The sequence below is a fragment of the Eupeodes corollae genome, chromosome 3 (assembly GCF_945859685.1).
Source record: "Eupeodes corollae chromosome 3, idEupCoro1.1, whole genome shotgun sequence".
NCBI lineage: Eukaryota > Metazoa > Arthropoda > Insecta > Diptera > Syrphidae > Eupeodes > Eupeodes corollae.
Genome location: NC_079149.1, coordinates 64347842 through 64370873, shown reverse-complemented (window position 1 = coordinate 64370873; position 23032 = coordinate 64347842). Strand labels below are relative to the sequence as shown.

The 23032-nt window shown below is 34.0% G+C and overlaps 2 protein-coding genes across 3 annotated transcripts in view; both read right to left on the bottom strand.

Moving 5' to 3' along the window:
- The window catches only part of LOC129949751 (netrin receptor unc-5), a 41886-nt gene extending 26221 nt beyond the window's left edge, over positions 1-15665 (bottom strand). For both annotated transcript variants that reach the window (XM_056061386.1, XM_056061387.1), the window contains exon 1: positions 15313-15665. The gene's annotated coding sequence lies outside the window, so the exon portion shown is untranslated. The remainder of the gene's footprint in view (positions 1-15312) is intronic.
- An 823-nt stretch (positions 15666-16488) lies between these two features.
- LOC129950518 (uncharacterized protein K02A2.6-like) lies at positions 16489-20293 on the bottom strand. Its single transcript, XM_056062451.1, has 3 exons — positions 20165-20293; positions 18722-20092; positions 16489-18675 (listed from the first exon to the last, which is right to left on the bottom strand). The coding sequence occupies exons 1-3, from the start codon at positions 20291-20293 to the stop codon at positions 16489-16491; spliced, it is 3687 nt and encodes a 1228-aa protein (XP_055918426.1).
- Between the last annotated feature and the right edge of the window lie 2739 nt (positions 20294-23032).

Here is a 23032-nt window from a genome sequence, read left to right as displayed (position 1 = left end):
GTTTGGTTTTATTTAAAAATTAGCAAAAACGAAAAACGCCCTGAAAAAAGAAATCTTGTTATTTTTCACCACAATAAAGTTGAAACATACAAACAAATTGCTGATATTTTAGACATGAAGTCAAACACTGTCGGTGATATTGTTTGGAGGTATAAAAGAGAAGGAAGGATCGAACCAAAGAAGCAGATGGGTCAACCAAAAAAGTTAACAACGAAAGAAGAACGGCTTATAGTAAGAAAAGTTAGAGCAAATCCTTGTTTAAGTGCACCAATCAATCTGCATCAACGGTACGACGAACCATAAAGACAAATGGCTAAAATGTCGAGTTGCCCGAAAAAAGCCATTTATGAATATGCGCAACAGGCAAATTCCGATCAAATTTGCGAGATGATGTAATATTTGCTGACGAGAAGAAGAGTTATGGTGTGGCGTAAGCCAAATGAAGAGTTTAAAAGCAGAAACATACAGCCAACAGTGAAGCATGGAGGCCGTCAGAGCATGGTTTGGGGGTGCATTTCGGCAAGAGGGATGGGAAATTTAGTATTCATCGACGGTATATTGAATAAGGAATACTATTTGAGGATTCTTAAAGAAAATTTAAGGCAAAGTGCTGAGAAAATGGGCATTTTAAGGGATTTCAAATTTTACCACGACAACGACCCGAAGCACAAAGCTCATGTTGAAAGAGAATGGCTTCTGTATAACTGTCCAAAAGTTATCCAATGACCTCCACAATCTCCAGACCTTAACCCAATCGAGAGTCTGTGGGATGAATTGGACCGTCGGAGTTCGTGAAAGCCCTGTCTCGTCAATAATTGCACTCAAGACATGGCTCAAGAAGAATGGAGCAAAACAGACATTGAATACGTGCAAAAAATTATAAAAAACATGCCCAAGCGACTGAACGGAGTTTTATCCAATCAAGGGTATCCAACGAATTATTAAAATCAATGGTAAGAAAGATTAATTAAAAAATTAATATAAGAAAGTATGTAAAAAAAAAAGTTACCGTATTCTTTATTTATTTTATTTTGTTAATTCGCTTTTTTAATTAAAAAATGTTTATATATTGAAATTATGAAAACAGAAATATGTTAAAGAGAAACTAGTTTTTAACTTTTTTTAAGTTTAAAGTAAAGTGTTTTTAAGAAAGAAACAAAAAAACCGAATATTAATGGGACTCACTGTACATACAAAATGTAAATGTCTTATAAATTGTGCTCCAAAAAGGGATTCTCCTAATTTTGTTGATATTCAATTTACATCACAATTCTTTTGTGTAATTTTATTTTTTAAACAAAGAGAAAAAAACATAAATATTGTTTTGAGATCATAAACATTACTTTGTTTCACTTCAAATTTATAAGAGGCTTAAGCATCAATAAATAATATTAAAAAATACCTACTGGGAAAAAAATGTAAAACAAACAAATAATATATGTGGGTATTTACTCAACAACAATTGTGGCTTTTGAATATTTGGTTTTTCTGCTCAACGATCCGGGAAATACTAAGAGCATCTTGAAGTATTTGAGTATGCGTAGAACGTTTACTTGGGGCCCTGGGCAAAATATGTAAATTGTATATTGCCTTTTCTGACAACACCCGGGCACTTGCTTAATTTTTTTTTAAATAATTGTTCAAGCAAATTGTTTGCTTTGAAAATATAATAACTTTAAAATTCTCTTCAATATATTAGTTAACAAAAAAAATAACTCTAACTTTGTTGTGTGGAAAGGTAAATATTAAAAAAAAAAGTTAATGGGTAGGTACGCATACTTAAGTGCGTGTATTAAGTATAACTCAATCTGCATAATGTTCAAATAGATTCGTGCTTGCAATTTTTAAAATTTTAAGAGGTTGAATCTGCATGCCGCATTTATACTTCATGCGATATTTTATTTCAAAGAGAAAGATTAAAATAGGATATTGTATAGTTACTGACATAATAAAGTAATTTCAAATTTATGTAGAATTGCATATTCGACTTTAGAAGAGCTCAAGTTGAAGTTGAAACAAAACATCTTATGGGAAACTGATAGGCAATCGTTGTCATTGATTTCCTCTTTTACAAGAAATTCAAAGAAATAATCAATTTGTATTCAGGCCGCAACGAAAACATGCACGTCCTGTACGCTGCTGTACCCACAGTTTTATAAGAAAATCACTGACTAATCGTGTATAATGTATATGTTGTATAAAAATGCCGGACGGCGCGGCGTTTAGGTGCAAATGAACGTTTCGAATAATAATTCAGAATGGAGAAATGCTTTAAAAGGAATAATGATGCATGTAAAAACGTTTTGTTGAAAAAACAAAAATTAAATAAAGAAAACTACGTGAGCAACCAATGAAAATGTTTATTACTCTTTGCAAACAACGCATTTATTATGATAACTAATGGTAATTTTTATATTTTATTCAAATGCTTCCCCCGCTGCAATATAAACTAAGACGCATTTTTATTGATTATAATGCATATAATTTATATTTTTTAGTATCTTTTAATTATTATCGTGTTTTGATTGATTGTTAGATATTTCAGAAAATTGTGTTGTTAACCCATATGATAATAAATCACTTCCAAGTGTCTCTAAGCGAAGTCTACCTGTTTTGAAATAAATATTGAAAATTCAACTTATTAAAGCTTCACTTTTTGTTTTTTGTTTATTATTCGTGGAATAGGAAAACTATTCAACCGATGCGCTTTGAAAAATTAGCTGATTCCATTTTAGCCTATAGTTGACTGATAAAAATGTTGTCCCTTTTGTGATGTAAAAGCGAGTTCAGTTCTCCATTTGTATTTTCATAATAAATATGTAACGGAAACATATTTTTCATAACGAAAATATGAACACAAAATTGAAAAAAAGGAAAACTTTTTGAAAACTTGTCGATCTAAACACCCGATTTAAGACCAACGTCATAAATGCCTAGAATTGCCAATATCTGATTTTGTGTGCCAACTCCTTTTTCTGAAAAATTATCCCTCGATTTCATTTTTCTGAAATTACCCCTCAAGCCAAACAAAGGGGTTATAGACCCCCTATTTCATACTTTTTTGTATATTTTGGTGTAATCTTTTCCCTACAAGGCTATGGTATACTTTATGGTCAATCGTTAAATTTTGTTAAAAAACGTATTTTAGCTATTTTTTGAATAACCGTAATATCTTTAGACACAACTTTAGGGTTAATTTGTATAGTTAATTTATTTGCCTTAAGATCGTAAAACGTAATTATTGTATTAAAAACATATCTTTCAGGTTTAAAATTACCAATAATTAGCGAAAAAGGTGCCTAATTCTCAAAGTTTTTCTGGTTTTCGGACATCTTGCGTTCAGAGTTCGAGGTCGAAAACTTGGATTATTAATTAGGGCAACAGAACTACCAGATTCAACACTTACTCTGATGTGTGAGTAAAGTTAAGCATTACTCTTTGTTTTTTTTTTACGGTTCAACCGATGAGCTTTAAAAATTTACTTGGGTTTATTTTCGCAGTTATTTCTATATTATGTACCCAAATTGGATGTACGGAGTACAAAAGGTGCCAATTTTCAATCCGAAATTCGTTTTTTTTTTTAATGAAGATTGCTGACTAATGTTTAAGTTTTTTCTTCCTAAAATTGCTTTGGCCCAAACCTTCAAATAAATGGGACGCTGAAATCTGTGAAAAGCATAGATATTCTAAAGGAACGATTAGTGGATTCGACTGACAGCAATATACCAGTCATATAAAAGTTCAAATAAGAAAATGTAAATGATGAAATCATAGAAAATCGGAATGAGTTTCTTGCTTGCAAAGACTTTGTTATACAATATTTTATTGTATTTTCTGAAATTAACAAAAGCAAACATAATCTCTATAACATTTCAATTCTTATGGGGTTTTCCATAGGTAAATTCAGATTTCGGTCACAAATTGATTTTGTATTCGTGGTGCATGGAGCACAATTGCATCTGTTTTTTGTTTGTCTTTATTTGTGTTACTTTGTGTATGTGTTATAGAGCGCGGTAGAGCTGTCCAACTCGCAGCTAAACATTTTTCATTAGTATTGGTGCAAAGAAGGGTATTCTGCCGAAAAATCCAGATTTGCAGATTTGATCTTAAATCAAAAATAAATCAACTTATTTTGCCCCATGGAATGCATAAGGGGGCAAATTTGAGTTTTAACAGACATAGATCAAGAATAAATTGATTTAGTTTGCCCATGGAAAACCACATTCAAGTTTTATTTACATTTACATAGCAATACTAATATGTAGTTTAAAAATTCATGGCCAACTAGGCTTGAGACTTGGAATAGAAATATTAATGCTTCTTTTATTTTGCGTGCGTTGTTATACACTCAAACAGAATGATGGCCGACAAGTTTAGACCTAAATTCAATGGAGCATCTTTGGGCGGAAGGCAAATAACCGATTGAACGTACAAAATATCAACTTTGATGTTCCTTCTTTGAAAATAGAAACCATTTGGAATGATACACCCGTGAAGGTTGCTTAATGAATCCATTCAGAGAGGCAAGATCTAAAGCAAAAAGACTTAAGTCGAATTTTTTGTCAATCAAAGTGGAACATAACTTGAGCATTGTTATGTTTAACTTGTGATTTTGTTTTAATTCACTTAAAGTTAACGTTTTAAACTTAAGTTTTTCCAGTTAATAAACTTAAGATTGTTATAACCCCTGAAAAAAATGTAAGTTGAAGAGCGAACTTGGGTATTGACATAGAAATATTGATTTATTCATGGAATTTTGTTATTTTAATTGATTGATTAGATTGATTTTATTTAAACATACACTTTTAACAATAATTTGGTTAATACAATCAATATGATGCATGGCATTGCCGTCTGCCTGATTGACAACTAAAAGTATAGCTTTATATAGATTAAAAAAAGAAATTGCAGTTTAAGATTAAAACGCTTCATTTAAAATTTGATGTCTATATTTAAGTGTTGTTTTGCAATATGCATATAATTTTGTGACTTCCATTTTCGAAGAAGGCTATATGATTTCAGTATTTGAAAGAAAGTCACTGCCTAGGATAAGCCTTCTTATTTCTCTCAATATCGCATATCGCCCAACCTCATTCAAGTTGCACAGGTTGCATAAAATCGATAAGTCATCGCGGTGAGGAATGTAGTTCAGATTAAGGAGTTCTCCTTGCTTCCATGCTAAGTTTATAGCTGTTTTCGCCTTAACAAGTTTGTCAATGAGATGTTTTTCCAGGCTCAAGTTTTTAGTAAAGCAGACTCCTAGATATTTGTATACTTTTACCAACTGTACTCTTTTACAATTATAGTGCCATTACTCCCTTGCACCCGATCTTTTTACAGTATTCAGCAAGCTTATTTATCATTAGCTGAAGGGACTGCGGTGTATAAGCGAGTAGGACAATGTTCAGCGAAAAGAAGAGCTGCTGGTAATGCTTCGACCATATCATCAATAAAAGTGCAAACAAGCTTGGACTAAGTGTACAGCCCTGTCTAACTCCAGATTTCGTTTGAAACCACTCTGATAAGCATTTGCCATTCCACACTGATGCTTTGGTAGTCTTGTACAAATTTTTCAATACTGTACCGAACTCAAGCGACATTCCTAAATGGTACAGCTTGAAAAATAGGGCATTGCGATCCACGGTGTCGAAAGCAGCTTTGAAATCAACGAAGAATGCAAATAGCTTCTTATTTCTCGATAGAAACGAGTCGGCGATCGAGCGAAGGACAAAAATGTGATCGACGGTGGAGTATCCCGGTCTGAAGCCAGGTGGAAGCTCACTGAGCAGATTATTAGAGTGTATCCATTCATTTAAACGGCTGAGCAGAATCAAAGTAAATATCTTATTTGACGAGTGCCAAAACGAGAATCCTCTGTAGTTTTCCGGTTATTTTAATTGGTTAAAGCTCGACAATCAAAATCAAATGGGGTGGCGCAACAGTCCGTTGTGAACCAGGGCCTAGTGACTTACAACTCTCAACCATTCCTGTGTGCGAGTAATGTTGTCAGGAATGGAGGGGACCTACAATTTTATGCCGAATCCGAACGGCTAGTTTGAGAAAGCACTTTTTCATGACAAGAATTACTCTTGAAGGATTTGTCAATTCCTCGCAAGAGGCAGTACCCGTGAAAAGACTTTAGATGGCATAGGCAGGGATCGAACCCAAGACCTCTAGCATGACAGTCCAACGCACTAACCATCATGCCACGGGTACTAAAGCTCGACAATGGGCATACAAAAAAACAATACATTCTAAATATGAATTAGAAATTTTCAAAATGGAGCGAAAATAGATATTTTTCAAAACGATTGCAGCTTAAGAACCGAATTATAAATAACATATCAAACATTTGAAGCGATTGATTTGGAAACTCAAGATCCTTTGGAAAACACGAGCTTGCCATAATGCTCGCTTTGAGTTGAACAAAAAATAAGTTTCGAAAACAAAATTCTAAGAAAAGGACAAAATAAATAATATTGTTTAATGACATGCAGTTTTTACTGTAAACAATAAGGCAACTTGATTGGAAAATTTACTGCAAAGTAAGTCAAGAAACATATTCCCAAATATCAAGTCAAGTCTACATATATCAAAATGTCAGTTGATCAGATTTTTTTTATTCAACTGAAAGCTGAAATTGCTCTATGAATTATTTATTTTCTGCACAATTTCATTTCATGTTTTGTTTTTCCTTCTTATTAATTAATTAATTACTTTAAAATACAAAATATAAATCGTGATAGACTTTTAGCTTGCCTGAAGATTGTTTTTTAGACATAAAGGTCTTTGGTAATCTTTGTAATGAACTGAAGCAGAGGTTTGTGAAGTTCTACGTTTGATTATTATTTTTTCCATCACAGTATGTGCCTCAACTACTCCCAAGACGTTACTTCGTCATAAATACATAATATTTTTTTAGCAATTAATTCTTTTGTCCTAATAATGCTCTCAAATGGCAAAATTGTTTTGTGGAAACAACTTTTTGTTTTCACTTAACGGTAAAAAGTTTGAGGCCAATGATGTTTTCGCCTGGAAAAAATAATAGAAACAAGCTATTTTAACTGTTATTCTATTTTAAGGGTCAGTTTTTAATTTATGCAAATAGGGTTTTTGAGTTTGTTTATTAGTTTGTCAGATATGTTATTTTTAATACTAACTTAATTTTTTAAAAGTCGTCTATAATTTTAATAAGTATGGGTCGTGAATTACATTGTACTCATTTTGAACGCGAAGTGATGAAAAAACTAGGACAAGCTGGAAAAGTGATGGTTGACATTGCAAAAACCTTTAACTGTGCGAAGAAAAAAGTATTTGAAACTTTACATTCACGCCTAAGAAGAAAAAAGATGAAAAAAAAGATACAACTTCTTCGCGTTTCGATAAACTATTGGTAAGAATATATAAGAAGAAACCATTTATAGCTAGAGCAGTAAGAAACCAACTTATAGAAGCAAGTCTTCCTGGTAGAAGTCCACGAAAAGTGCCATTTTTTAACCAAGAAAACCATTATACTAAACAATACTTGCAACAAAACAAAAACAATGTTATGGAATATCCATCATAATCGCCCGGCCTAAGCCCAACCCCAACATTTTGGGGGCATCCTAAAGCTAAGGATCGGATATTGTAAAACCAAAAAGAAATGCAAATTGTGGTCGAAGATTCAAAGGGAATGGTACTCCATACCTGTTGAGACATGTGCCGAATTGGTGAATTCGATGGGGCGAACAGTGGATGCAGTTATTAATAATAAGAGTGCCACTATAAAATACTCAAAGAATTTGAAATATTTTTACCGTTAAGGTATTTTCTCTCTACAAAAAGAGCACCATTCTAATTTTATTTCTATTATTTTTTCCAGGATGAAACAACATAATAATCACAAATCTACTTTTTATCATTATTTCCCTTCCCATTACTATATTTAAAAAAAAATTGTTGCATTTAAGCAATACATATATTATTAAAAATCTATCTGTGCAGTTTTTATTTTCCTACTCTTCACAAATACCTTTTTATGTGTTAAAAAAATGAAAACGAAGCTTGTTTCTATTATTTTTTCCATCACTGTATGTACATATATTCAATAATGAAACAGACAGTTCTTACTTAATTATCAAAAATAACCCCATGGATAATATAAAATTGTAAAATAAGCCAATATAAGATTTTGAAATAGCCACGTAAGAAACAAATTAGTGATTAAAAACAAGTCTGGAGTGGTAATTAACTCTAAAGTTGATTTTCTTGAAAGTTTGTCTTAAGTTAAACAATAGTGAAAAAAAATCATTCTTAATTTTAAAGAGTTAATCCTATGTATTGTAATGAAATTTGTTTGTTTCATCTATGACGCTCGTGTTTATAAACTTTTAAATCTTCCTTTTGTTAAAGAGAAGTTGTGAGGACCTTAAGTACATTTGGAGTGCAGTACTTCCAATAAGAAATGATAAGATTGAAAAAGAATTTCCATTGATAGTCCCCGATTTCGCCTTATTTCACTGAATTAAATACACTCAAATACAAACTTATCCATCTCTGATTCAAAAAAACTGTCATCCCCTCAAACAATTGATTTAAATATTGAAAATCTATTACTATTGTTTAGTCTGTAAAAAGTGAACTAATTGCATTAAATCGAAAATTCAAATAATTATTAAACCAATTAAAGTGTAATAATATATCTATTTAAGATTTCCCAAAAGTTACAAAGCTCATATCGAAACTGTTAAGTTGGTAGGGTAAATATATATTAGCACCTAGCATTTTTTTACTTTGAAGTTAGATGAAAATTCAGTGCTTTTGATTTATTTTGAAGTGTTTAATAATATAAAATATAAAAATTAATTGCGTTCATATAATTTATTTTAAAAAGCCTTTGTAAACAAAAGTGTTTTTTCACCAGTATCCGTTCAAGTAGTTTCAAGAACCGGCCACTTTGACCTAGTACTCGACCATTTTATTTTACGTATACATAAAATGTACAGTGGCTCCCACCACTAATCGGACACCTTAAATTATAAATTTCCGAAATATATTTTCTTCAAGAAAATTATAGAGAATGTAAAATTGTATAACCATTTTATATGATATTTAAACATGTTTTTATTTTAAATAAGTCAAAACTACAAGTCATTAAACAGCAAACTAAAAACAAAATCAATTCTATAATTTAACACCTCACACATAATCGGAAACTTAATATTTAGTGCTTAGTTGCGTATCCTCTCGATTTAAAGGCTTCTTCAAGGCCTCGGGTTTTTGAAGAAACAAGATTTTAGCATTCTTCAGGACTTATATTTTGCCTTTTTTCTTGAAGGCCCTTTTTAAGGTCCTCAATGTTTTATCCCATATATGATGTACAGCATTCAGATCAGGTGTTTCAAAATATTGTTGTTAGCCATTTACCTTTCACAAAATGTTAGTTCCGAACACCAGACCTTGAAATACATCCTCATCCTCATCGCAATGCTTCATCGAGGTTATTTACAGTTAGAAGCATGTCTTAAAAGTATACACACCAAGTTTTAGCCAGGTCGGTCTATTGGTTTGTGTTTGACATTTTGAATTAAGGAAGTCAAAAAAATGAACTAAAAAGAATTTCGTACGTTGATTAAACATTACTTTATGAAGGCAGAACTCCTCAGGAGACTAAACAGAAGCTTGATAACATTATGGTGACTGCGCACCTTCTAGTAGAACAGTTTACAAGTGGTTTCAAAACTTTCGGAGTGTCCATATGAGCACAACAGACGCTGAACGTTCTGGACGCCCTGTTGAGGTTACAACTCCAGAAATCATTGATAAAATCCATGATATGGTTATGAATGACAGAAGAGTGAAGGTGCGTGGGATTGCTTGTGCTGTGGGTATCTCGAGTGAACGGGCACATAATATTTTGCATCAGTATTTGTACATGAGAAAGCTATCCGCAAGGTGGGTGCCGCATTGCTCACGATTGTTCCAAAAACGAGATCGTATGCAGTGTTGCAAGAATGGTTTGCAGCTGTTCCAGCAAAATCGGCAGGACTTTAAGCGTCGTTTCATCATTGACTTGGCTCCGTCGGACTATTATTTGTTTCCCAATGGCTACTTTACAGTTGGACGAATGGTATAAGCCTGAAGGGAGACTACGTTGAAAAATAAAAAAGGTTTATACAAACAAAAAAAAAGCAGTTTTTATTTTCGCACGGACTTTTCAAACGACCTTCGTATAGTCATAAGTCTAACGGTTAACTAACAATCCTAAAATATGTAGTTGCAATTTATTCCAAAAAGACGTTTCATGTGTTGTATTTTCATTAACAAACCGAAGTCTTTCATTTCATTTCACTTTTTTTTACTGATTTATAGCTTTTTATACACGACTATATACGGTCAATACTTCGACGGTGATGCTTCTTCTTCTGATGTTTTCGTTGACGACTTCTTTACTCGTGGTCTCTTTCAAAATAATCTTTAGAAATTCTAAAGATAAGAAGGTATTTTTGTTGATTAGCCTAAAAAGTAGCTTCTCATCGTATGTCTCCAGCTTCTTTCCTTATTTTTCTGCTCACATTATAAACATTTTTCGTTTTTATATCGTGAATTATGTAATGGACTGTGGAAGGACTTCGTTGTACAATTTTTGCTCTTTCTCGTATTGATTTACCGTTCTGGCTATGCAAAATGACACATTTTCTAGTTGCCAAAGACGTTTGCTTTTTGTCATTTCGACGTGGAGCAGGACTACCTTAAATTTAAGTTATGCCTAATAATGGCATTGTCATTTGACGGGAAAAGTACCCTTGCAGAGTTACTACAGTACAAAAACAGTGAAAATCCGATTAAGAGTAAAGGCCTGCATTAACAAGTTGTTTTTTTTTTTTTAATTTATTTACTAGCAACTTTAAACTTTATTTGAGCTTAAGTATGTGATAAAATAATGATTAAATTCTACTAATTATATACATTTTCTTTGAGAAAAATGTACATTTCTTTTCTCTGATTAGTCGCAAAAGCCACTGCATGTACATATGTGTAACTATGTATAGTGAAAACTTTTTTAAGATGAGGCTAGGCTTTCATTTTAAGTACTTCACAAAGTATATGCAAGGAAAATTGAAGTTTAAATTATTTTGGGTCTACATATTCGTGCCGTTTAACTACAATGTAATATTTTTTCTCTAAGATGAAATAAGTTAACATCATTCTTTGTTTTTCAGACTGAGGAGAAACACAATTTTAAGTATGTTTTTTTTTTTTTGTCAAAAAAAACTGCCAATTATAATTTTCTTATAATTTTACGACATACACTCACCGCCACTTGAATAGGACACCCTGTACACTCTTTTTACTTTGCTTATAACTCAAAAGCGGAATGATAAAATAATTTACCTTTTTGCAACTCTTTTCTTCTTTCTCTATGATAAATTGCAAGTTCTGGAAAAAAGCCGTATTTTTTTTTCTCCTTAATGTTAACTTTCGTCTTTATTAAATCAATTTTTTGCGCCACTTAAATAGGCATTTAGTTTAATCGTTATCTTTGTCACGCGGAATTGTATTTTTCGTTGATCGAACTATTTTGTATATGTCGATTATTTAATTAAAAAAAAAAAACGTTAAATGGGTCGAAGAAAAGTGTTGACCGAGGCGGAAAAAGGACAATTCAAAGCATATAAGGACGCTGGCTTACCTATTGCCAAAATAGCTAAAAAAGTCGAGAGAAGCTGACACGTGATACTCAAATTTTAAGGAAATGAGCTTAAATATGGGAAAAACATGAGAGGCCGCTTACTAATGCGGAAAGGCGACTTACATTAACAAAAGCGTCAAATTCTCACGACTCTTTGGCAAAAATCAGATAAAAATGTGGTGTTTAAGCAAGTCTTACAACCATTCGTCGTGTTATTTCGAAAGCTAATCACATAAAAAAAACTTAAAATCAAAAAGAAGCCACCTCTTAACCCAGTTCGAAAATAGCAACGCCTAAGTTTTTACAGCGCACATTTTACCTGGACTGCTGAGTGGCATCGATTGGTCTACTCCGACAAAAAAAAATGTATTTTGGAAGGTCCCGATTGATATAGCTACTATTTCCATGACCTCCGTAAAGAAACTCATTATCTAGACCGGCTGCATAGCAGAGCTATTTCCTATTATGGCAACTGCAAACTACATTTTGTGTCAACAACAATGAATGCGTTGTCTTGCAATGGTATATCGAAAGAGGCCTTTCCATACTTTCAAACCCTTTTTGGACCTCTGCCCTGGATTTATCAACATGATAATGCACCACTACACAAAGCCCCAGTAGTTAAATCGTATACATCATAGAAAATGTTTGGGGATGGCTGACACGTCAAGTATAAGGATCAGGAAAACAATATTCAACTATATCAGAACTAACCCAAGCCATCGAATTGGCTTGGAGCTCGATTTCGCTAAATTATTTGGACAGTTGTATGCATCCCTTCCAAACAGGATGTGCGAATTTTTTGAGCAGAAAGGTGGCTCAACACACTATTAAAACATTTTCGTTTGTTAAATAAAATACTCCAGTTACCTCCAATTAAACTAAGTTCGTAAAAAAAGAATAGTAATACTCCAAAATGGTTTTTTATTAAAGTGTCCTATTTAAGTGGTGCTATTGGACCTCGCAGTTTGCCTGTTTTTGATCAATCATTTTTCATTAATGCTTAAATCCTTAGCAGTAAATCTTTTTTCAGGTGAAATGAAAACAATTAACTTAACTTAAGATTAAAAAAAAAATAGGTTTCTAACATGTTTGGTTTGGGAACTATGGGCGATAGAAAAAAACCTAAGGGTTGTCTTATTCATGTGGCGAGGAGTGTAGGTACCAAAAACGTCCTTTTAAATTAAATAAAATGTATTATGTAGCTGACAAATATTTTTTTAGGGTTTTTGATTTATAAAAAATTCCAGAGAGAAATGTTCTTTTTTTTTCCTACCTGACTTTAGGGATATTTGTAAATTCCTTTCAGCACAAAAATGTACTTGTATAATATCTTTAATGGTCTTTGAGATATGGAGGACAAAAAATGATATACACAGATATCTCTCTAAAACCAATGTCAAAATTTAATTTGTCAAATCGGACCGATTATAATAACTTCCTAATATTTGACCAAAAAAACCAAAGGACTTTAATATACTTTCATCTCACCCTTTGAAGTTAACCGCCTTTTGCAGTACAATTACTAATCCCAGAACCACTATTCTCATATAGAGTGCTTCTCAAATCAGCCGCTATCATCAACATTAAATATGGTAGGTATATTTGTGCCCTAATAAACACATGAAATCAACTGAGAGTTGTAACTCACTGTGAGCCTTGATTGCTTGTTTCTTTACTTATTGTTGCGTTACCAATTACATTTACTTTATGTTAAATATTTGGGGTTCTAAAAATTCTTACTAGAAGTTCTAAGCATCATAAATAAGATAAGAAATATGCACATGTTCTTTACGAAGTATTCAATCCTTGAAGAATGTTGCACATCTGTTGACATTACGCGTTAGAAAAAAATACCAAACAAATAACGCCCTAGAAGAGCCTTATTCTTGTCATTCTTGATTGATGGCGCCAAATTAGTTGGAGAAATAAAATAGGAGAACTAAAATAACCAGTTCAGATTTAAATAATGGAATACGAAACTGTGGCCATGAGAGTCTTCAAATCTCGTATTCGCGAAAGGCATTCATGTCGGAGAAAGAGCGCTTGGTCTGGGAAACAGAAAGCAGTGTCTAAGATTGACTACAAAGTCTTCTTCGACTCTTTCAAATTACAATACAGTTTCAAATGTTTTTACAAATAATACTTTATTTTAAATATTGTATGTATTGTATTGTATTTTTGCAGATTTTGAAAGATATATCGTAGGTACTCTCGATATTATATAAAAATATTCGAAAGGCAACTTTTAAGTTTAAGTTTTTTTTTGTTTCAATCCTTCGAAAGTCTATTTTGTTAGTTATTTGAACCATGATATTTTATTTTGACATTTCCTGCAATGTAGGTATACAATAAAATTAAATTACTACCCAAGTAGGTCTAGGTAGGTAACAGGCTTTCTCAAGTGGCGAGCTTTGATTTTGTACCTACCATTTTGTTTCTGTAAAAGGGTACATATGTATATGACATACATATGTTGATGTTTCCACAGGCATTCAAAAAAAGAAACAATGCCATCGTTTTACATTATAGATAATGAAATTTATTCAACTTTTGTAGGTACCTAACCTACCTACCTACCAAGTTGGCACTGCAGTGTTAATTTATTCGATTGCAGCTTTAAAATTTTGTACAATAAGACTTTAGGAAGCAAATAAATATAGGTGCCTGTGCTTGGATTATCATTTCTTTATGATACTGCTTTGTTTTGAAACTAACCTAGTTTTGTTATAAAAATAGATTGAAACTACTTTTTGGTTTTCTTCACTTTCTTACCCGAAATTAATTTTTTTTAATGATCTCTTTACAGAACCCTTTCATACACTCATGAATTATTTTGTATTCCTTTTCCTTTCCCTGGTTGCGCAATTCCAGCCATTATCTTCTCTAAGCTAAGGTAGGTACTCTATGTTCAGCATTTCGGGTAAAAACGAACCAGCATAACTTCCTTATTATAATAACAACTCCATGCAACATGATGTTTAATTTGTATTGAATCAATCAATTAATTATTATTAAATGAGATGAACAAGAACATGAAGGCTTTTCATAATTATTATGTTATGTACTTGGTTAGGGTATGGGCTATGGGGTCCGAGGGCAGTGCGTACATTATTATAAATTATTAGTCTTCAATGTAAACAAAAAAGACACGAAAACTGATGCAACTTTTTCAATCGAGTTTAAACACTTCAGTGGGCCCTGTAGGTAGGAAATTTCTTCGTCGCAGTCGGACTAGAGGCCCGTAATTATTCAATTATATTATGCCATCCACATTTCTTTCTTAAATTAAAGCAATTAATAATTCAAAGGAAGCAATTTAAAAGTTTTATAGACATAAGACGGTAGACCTTGTAGACTCACTCGACTCAACTCGACTCTATACTCTTTCATGAGATACACATGAAAATTAAATGCGTACATATGTTACAAGATGTTATGTAGGCGTAGGATTTTTGTTTTAATTGCGGTTCCTTCTTTTTTTTTTGGTAGATATAATAAACTCAGAATCACAGAAAAGATAATCTGCTCTTTTCCCTTAAAGAATTCATATCTTATTTGAGGTTTCTTATTATGGCACATGGAACTAAAGCTATAAACAAATATAATATGATGTTTAAAATGCAATAAATTTTTACCTAAAGAAATAATCCCTTGAATAAATTTAAATGAAACATTGTATGTATATCAACTACATCACACACACTTTACATAAAATAAGGAAAAAAACACAGCACTGCACTCCGAGGAAAACATTCCTCCTTAAATTCAAATTTTAAGCCCGGACCCGAGATCCGCGAAGCATTCGGAATCGCAAAATAATTATTGAACAATAACACCGCATTGAATTCTATTCATGATTTTTTCCAATTGTTAAGCCGCAGCTCAAAAAGTTACTTGAGATATTTTTTTCACAAAATATAATAACAAAACAAAACCAACAACACGAGAAGTACACAATTCATCAAATTCAAATACAATGCTCTACCCCTACGCGTCTTCAACTACTAAAATCGGTGGCAGCAGGCAGATGTAAAACAAAAATTAAACCAGATTGTGTGCGAGAGTGAGCAAATAAGAGGAAAATGCCGAGTTTTCTTTCTCTTTAGTACATTTACGAATGAGATGGAGATGTAGTTATATCCGAAATGTATCTCTCTGATGCATTCATACAGCTTGAATGGTCGTTGCTCGCACTCTCGCAGTGTTTTGAGAAGTACTTAAGGCAGTGCTTGCATATGTTAAATAAATTGTTGTTGATTGTGAATGTGCAGAGGTAGCGTTCAGATAGCTATCGCAATGATTCTTGCAGAATTGTCGTTTTCGATTTCGATTTGGAATCAGGAAGCAAAAATACCAACCGAACGCTTGAAAAAAAGCTTATCGATTTTTGTTCTTTAAAGTCAGTGTTAGTGATATTGGTGCAAAATTTTAAAAAAACCCATTGTTAAGGGCTTAGCCATTTATGGTTAGCAATTTGCTAAATATTTAACAATTTACTAAGAAAGTCGCGAATTTTAAACTTTTTTTTCGTTTCGTAACTGTAATCTTATGATTCACAAATGAATTAATAATAAGATAAAGAATTGTCTTTTGTGTATTAAAAATGAACTTTATTCTCTCAGATACTAATTGGGAATAAAGGCAGACATAGTTTTGGGAATGATGGCAGACATAGTTTTGGGAATGTAAGAATGAAGGAATAGATGTAAAAGAGGAAGATAGTTTAAAAGGAATGAGATCTGCGTTTGACTTAGGGTGCAAACGGAATGATCACGATGTATCTGTTAGATGTCGTCTCACATCCCCCTTTTTTACAAGTCTAGTCGGAGTGGGCGTCGGATGATCCTCCCAGAGCGAGAAGATTTCTGTGGTGAATTCACTTGTTGATTCTCAGCTTGATTTGTTGTTGTTGGATTAGGTGATATCCATTTTTCGTAAATCGGGTTTTCTGAGCTCGGTACGTTTTGAATTTCTTCGTTTTCGTCAAGGTCAAGATTCGGCTTTTGATAAACTTTGGCTTTTGTTGGCTTGATGTTGGTGATGTTTCTGCGCAACTCTTTGCCATTGTTGAATTTTAGGTTATAAGATCTGGAATGTATTTTTTCTTTGACTACTGCAGGTTCCCATTCTTTCTTATCGATCCGAGTAAGAACATTCTGTCCAATATTTAGCTGTTGAGGTGGTGTGGAACCCTGACTATTGTTTATAGCTTGGTTATGTCTCATATTGTTCAGTTCTTCTGTGATGTTATTTTGTTGACTTGGTATAAGTGACTGAGTTGTTGCTGGTATTTGCGATCTGAGATTTCTGCAGTATAGACGTTGGGCTGGTGTACCGATATTTCCTCTAGGTGTATTCATGAAATTAAGTATAGCCAGGTGATAATCGGTATTGTCGTAGTGACACTTCTTCAATAGTTGTTTAGTGGTTTGTACAGCTCTTTCTGCCAAGCCATTTCCTCTTGGATGATGTGGTGAGCTGGTACGGTGGTCGAATTGCCATAGCTTTGCGAAATTTTTGAAGTCAACAGATGAAAATTGTGGAGCATTATCCGATTCCAACACTTTCGGGATTCCATGGTAAGCAAAAATGTTTTTCAAAAACTTGATAACATTACTTGCTGTTGTTTCTTTCAATTTTTTAAATGTGATGAATCCTGAATAACTGTCAGTGAGGACAATGTATTCTTCTCCCAAGAAATGGAAAAGGTCGGTAGCAACAATTTCAAATGGAAATTTGGGTACCACTTTAGTTTCTATGGGGTGTTTGTTGTTGCTACGCTGATGAACTTGACAAGATGCACATTTTTGGATGAAATTCTGTAAATCCTTTGTCAGTTTTGGCCAGAATACGTAGTCTCTTGCATGACGTATACATTTTTCGTAGCTGAGATGACCTCCATGAATGTACTTCAACATCTCATAACGCATTGCTTCAGGTATGAGCGTTTTATGTGACTTGTGGATTATACCATCGCAAACTGAGAGTTCTTCGCGGAAGTACCAATATGGTTTAATTGATTCAGGTAATTGTTGAATATCATTTGGCCAGCCTTTTGAAATGTATTTAAACAGTTGTTGACATGATTCATCGGCAGCTGTTAGCTTTGTCAATCGACTGTGTTCTGCATCCGTTATGGCCAATACTGATTGAACTTGTAATTCATTGCTTTCTCTGTCATTAACTGGGGGTGGATTTTCAACATCGCGACTTAGTGGATCTGCCAGGAACATTCTTGATCCTTTTATGTAGATCACCTTTGGGTTGTAAGTCAATAAGCTCAAGCGAATTCTTTGGAGTCTAGCTGGACATGCATGTAAAGGTTTTTGGAATATTGATTCCAAAGGCTTGTGATCTGATTCGACAACTGGTTGCTTACCCCACACGTATTCATGGAACTTTTCGCATCCGAACTTTATAGCAAGGGCCTCCTTCTCCAACTGAGAGTATCGCTGTTGACATTCGGTTAGTGATTTGGATGCATATGCTACCGGCTGTTCCTGTTGCAAAAGTACGGCTCCTAGTGCTGAAGAACTTGCATCAACTTGAAGCTTGACATCTTGATTTACGTCGTAAAGTTTGAGTACGGGTGGCTTTGTGATAATTTCTTTTAATTCGTCAAATGACTTTTGTTGGATTTCATCCCATACCCATTGAGTTGATTTCTCAAGGAGTTTTCGAAGTGGTGTCATCATCTGCGAATAGTTTGGTATAAACTTACTTAAATATGTGAACTTACCAAGAATGCGCTGGAGTTCTTTTCGGTTAGTTGGGGGCTTTAGTCGACGGATTGCTTCTGTTTTTTCTGGATCTGCTGACATGCCCTTACGATCGATAATATGTCCAAGGAATTTTATTTTTGACTGCTCGAACTGACATTTGTCTCTGTTTAGTTTCAGACAGTTTTCTTGGATAATCGTTAGAACTTTTTCAGTAGTGCGTCTGAGTTCCTCTATTGTTCTTGCGTGTATTAGGATATCGTCAATTGCTACTTCTACCTTTTGTGAGATCAGTAAAAAGTTCTTGCATGATCCGTTGAAATACTTCTGGGGCTGAGGAGATGCCAAATGGAAGACGTTTGCAGCAATATCGTCCCCAAGGTGTTGCGAACGTAAGTATACGTTTGGTACGATCTGAGACTCGAACTTGCCGAAAGCCTCTCCTGCAGTCCAATAGAGTGAAGAACTTCGATCCATTGATTCTCGCAGCGATGTCTTCAATTGTTGTCATCGGGTGAAGTCGACGCAAAATATTCTTATTGACGATGGTCGGGTCAATACAGATTCTGATTTTGTTGTTCTTTTTGACAACTACCATGGGAGAAACAGCTGGTGTTGGCTCTTTAATTGGTTCGATGACATCCAAATTAACCATTTCGTCTAGAGCTTTCTTGACATCATCTCTTATCTTGTACGGAATTCTTCTTGGAGTACAAATTTCAAAACACGGATTTGGTATAAGGTCAATGTCATACTCGACGTTTTTTATACAGCCAAGTCCATTAAATATGTCTTCTTCTTTGATGGAATAAATTCTACGAACAAGACCCAGCTTTTCGCATGCATTTGCGCCCAAGATTGGCATGATGTCTTCTTCAACCACCTTAAATGCTATTTTGCACTTTTGATTAGCAATAGTGCTCTTGAGTATAACTTGTATAACTTCTCCTAGCACTTTAATCTGGTGGTTGGTGAAAGAACGGAGTGACTTTATATTGCTTTGTAGCAAGGTGTTTTTAGAGCCATTTAACAATTTTATTGGCAGTACATTACATTCTGCCCCAGTGTCGAGATGTATGTTGCACTTTTTTCCAAATTCGAAGTGGATTTCTTCCGTCCATAGCTTCGAATCCTGATTTGATTTCTTTGGTGTCGTTGGAATGACAACTTTTCCAATGAATGCTGACCAGCTGTTGTCATCGCTTGTGTCGCTTTTTTGATCGCAAACTACTGCTTTCACCGTCTTTTTTTTGTTATAAGAGAATTTACTCGTAGAAGATTTATTTGACTGTTGCTTACTACAGCATGCTTCAAAATAGTTTTCTCTGTTGCAGATTTTGCATTTGTGTCTAAATGCGGGGCATTTTCGGAGTTTGTGCCTTTTGGCACAGTTTCGACAATCGATTAAATTATTTGTTTTTGATTGATTGCGTACCGATGAGACACCTTTTTCAGTTTCCTGAGTGATGTGCGCAGTTTGTTGTAGTGCGATTTCTGTGGCTTTGCATTTTACAATTGCCTGTTCCAATGTGATATCTTGGGAAAGAAGGCGGGTTCGTAGTTCGTCATTCTTAATCCCTAAAATTAGCTGGTCACGCAACATCCCATCAATTAAATTTTCGAATGCACAATTTTGTGCCTGAAGTCTTAATCTAGACATTAGTTCATCGATGCTTTCGGTATCACTTTGGTAGATCTTGTGGTATTTATATCGTTCAAACGTAACATTTACTCTTGGTATAAAGTAATTTTCAAAAACATTTTTTACCTGAATCAACGTGAGCTCTCCTCCAGCAGGAATGTCGGGTTGTGGCAATGTGTTATACAGTTGAATAGCTATTGGGCCTATTGTGGACATAAACGTCGCAATCTGTATATTTTGTGGTTTACTAACCATCATTGCCGCCGTCTCAAAATATGTGTATTGTTGTTTCCACAATTTTCATGTTCTAGCCATGTCTTTATCATGCTCTATTATGAGAGCTTTTGGTGGACGGATAAAATGATTTATATTTCCGTTCTCGGCTGCAGCTGGTGGATTCGCCATTTTGTGTACACAGAGGATTTTTTTATTTATTTTTTTTCTATACGAAATTGATTGCAAAATCTGTAGATTTTTACTCGTCTACTCGAAATTTATTGCAAATTTGTAGGTTTAAGTTAGATTGGGTTTCGGCACCATGTAGTCTTATGATTCACAAATGAATTAATAATAAGATAAAGAATTGTCTTTTGTGTATTAAAAATTAACTTTATTCTCTCAGATACTAATTGGGAATGAAGGCAGACATAGTTTTGGGAATGATGGCAGACATAGTTTTGGGAATGTAAGAATGAAGGAATAGATGTAAAAGAGGACCTAGTGGCTACGGCAACATTAGCTATTGTATTTTTTGAGAAGAGTACTATAACTCAGGCGACAAAGTTTGATGACGGAATTGTATAGAACAGTTAAAACAAGTTAATGCACCGCATCGAATTGTTGTTGGATTTCGCATTTCAAAATGGACGTAATTTCAAAATTACAAATACAACAATGTAAACAAATGGGTGTTGGAGGGTAACACGTACGAAAGATTCCGGTCTTTATATGGTGTGTCTATGGTTTAAAAGGAATGAGATCTGCGTTTGACTTAGGGTGCAAACGGAATGATCACGATGTATCTGTTAGATGTCGTCTCACAGTAACTAGTAATTTGCTAATTGTCCTTTATTAAACAAAATAGAATCCAAACATTTTTAAAAAGTGACAATACGTGCAAACAAACAAAGCAAATATAAATACAATACAAATATAAATACGCTTAAATTATTATTGTTTGCCCGATCCTAAAAAAAAGACCCTCTACATTGCACCAACTATAGAGGAATTAGTCTACTTAACATCGCCCATAAAATCTTCTCTGTCGTAATATGTGAACGTCTAAAGCCCATCGTCAACAACCTGATAGGTCCTTATCAGTGTGGTTTTAGACCAGGAAAGTCCACAGTCGATCAAATATTTACATTACGGCAGATCCTGGAAAAAACCCAAGAACACCAAATCGACACCCACTATCTTTTCATTGATTTCAAGGCCGCATATGACAGCATCCACAGGGACGAGCTGTATAGAGCCATGTCTAGCCAAACTCGACCCTTTGGCTGGAAACAACTTAACAGAACCTTTCGATGTCAAAAAAGGTTTTAGACTGGGTGATGTGCTGTCATGCGATTTTTTTAACATCGTACTTGAAAGAATAGTGAAGAGCTCATCAACACTACAAGCACTATCTTTCAAAAGTCTGTCCAATTACTTGCATATAAGCAATATAGCAATGACAATGACATAATCGGAAGAACTCAGCGTAATGTCAATGGCACTTTTATGAGTATTGAGGCAGAGGCGGCAAAAATGGGTTAACGGTTAATGAGGACAAAACAAAGTACATGCTTTCGTCAAGAAAGGATCTACAACACCGACGTCTTGATCAAAACGAAGAATAACTCTTGCTAATCTGTTTCTTTGGGCTTAGAAAGCAATTGAGTAGCAAGTCCTCTCTCGAAGGACCAAAAAGTTGCTATTTAAGACCTTTATTATACCCGCCCTGCTATACGGTGCAGAAGCATGGAGAAAGCAACTTGGGTTGGTTCGAGAGAAAAGTTCTTCGTATGATCTACGGTCCCGTATGCATCGAAGGGGAGTGGCGGAAAAGATGGAACGACGAGCTGCACGGGCTGTACAGCGACGTAGACTTAGCCAGAAGGGTTAAAGTCCAACGACTAAGATAGCTGGGTCACGTAGAGCGTATGGAAACCAATGTTCCGGTCTTTCAGCATTGTGGCGCGCATAAATAAAAACTGGAGCGCGAAACTGGAGATATCTAGCTAGGAACCGAGCTATATGGAGAATTTTGTTGGGTGAGACAGGACTGTAGCACCACCTCAAGTAAGAAAATACGCTTAAACTGACCTACTAATTGGAATTCCCAATGTTGACTAGAGCATTCCAACCATTGTTCTTATAAGAATAATTGTACAGATTTTATGTGGATTTAGCAAAATGCTAAAAGTTAAACTAGCCATTCCGTAATTTAAACTTTGGCAAATTGTTAAGAGATGGTAAGATATTAAAATCGTTTAAAATTAATTAAATCTTCTTTTAAGATTACTAAATTTGCTAAAAATTGCTTTAACATTTTACTCAATCGTTTAAAATGTTGCGTCATTAAATTAAATTTTTGTATTGACATTGACATTTCAATAGTGATTTGTTATTTTTAAGCTTTAAAGCTGGACTTAAATGATGTTTCCTAACAACACGTTCTTATACCAAGAAATTATGTTATTCCGTCACATGGGGCGTATTTTCAGATTTTAATCCCACGCAAAGTGAATATGGCTTTAAAAAAAACAGTAATCGTTAACGCGGACTCGTGGTGTTTCAAATAATTAGATTTTATTCACCTGAATAATAAATTGGAAAAATGTGTCCTATATAATATAATCCATGTATGCAAGGCATGGTAAATAAAATTAGTTCTTTCCAAACTGTTTGACATTTTCCGAACTCTTAAAAAGTGCCGTTCTTTGACACATTAGATAATCCAATGCAGTCACTTTAGAGCAGTTAGTAGAGCGTTAAATTCTAACAAAA

Excerpts from the sequence above, each read along its gene's own strand:
- LOC129950518 (XM_056062451.1), bottom strand. The coding sequence starts at position 20,293 with ATGGTTAGTAAACCACAAAATATACAGATTGCGACGTTTATGTCCACA. Across the intron at positions 20,093-20,164 it reads GAGAGCTCACGTTGATTCAG|ATCTACCAAAGTGATACCGA; the intron begins GTAAAAAATGTT and ends AAATACCACAAG. Across the intron at positions 18,676-18,721 it reads GCATCTCCTCAGCCCCAGAA|GTAGAAGTAGCAATTGACGA; the intron begins GTATTTCAACGG and ends ATCTCACAAAAG.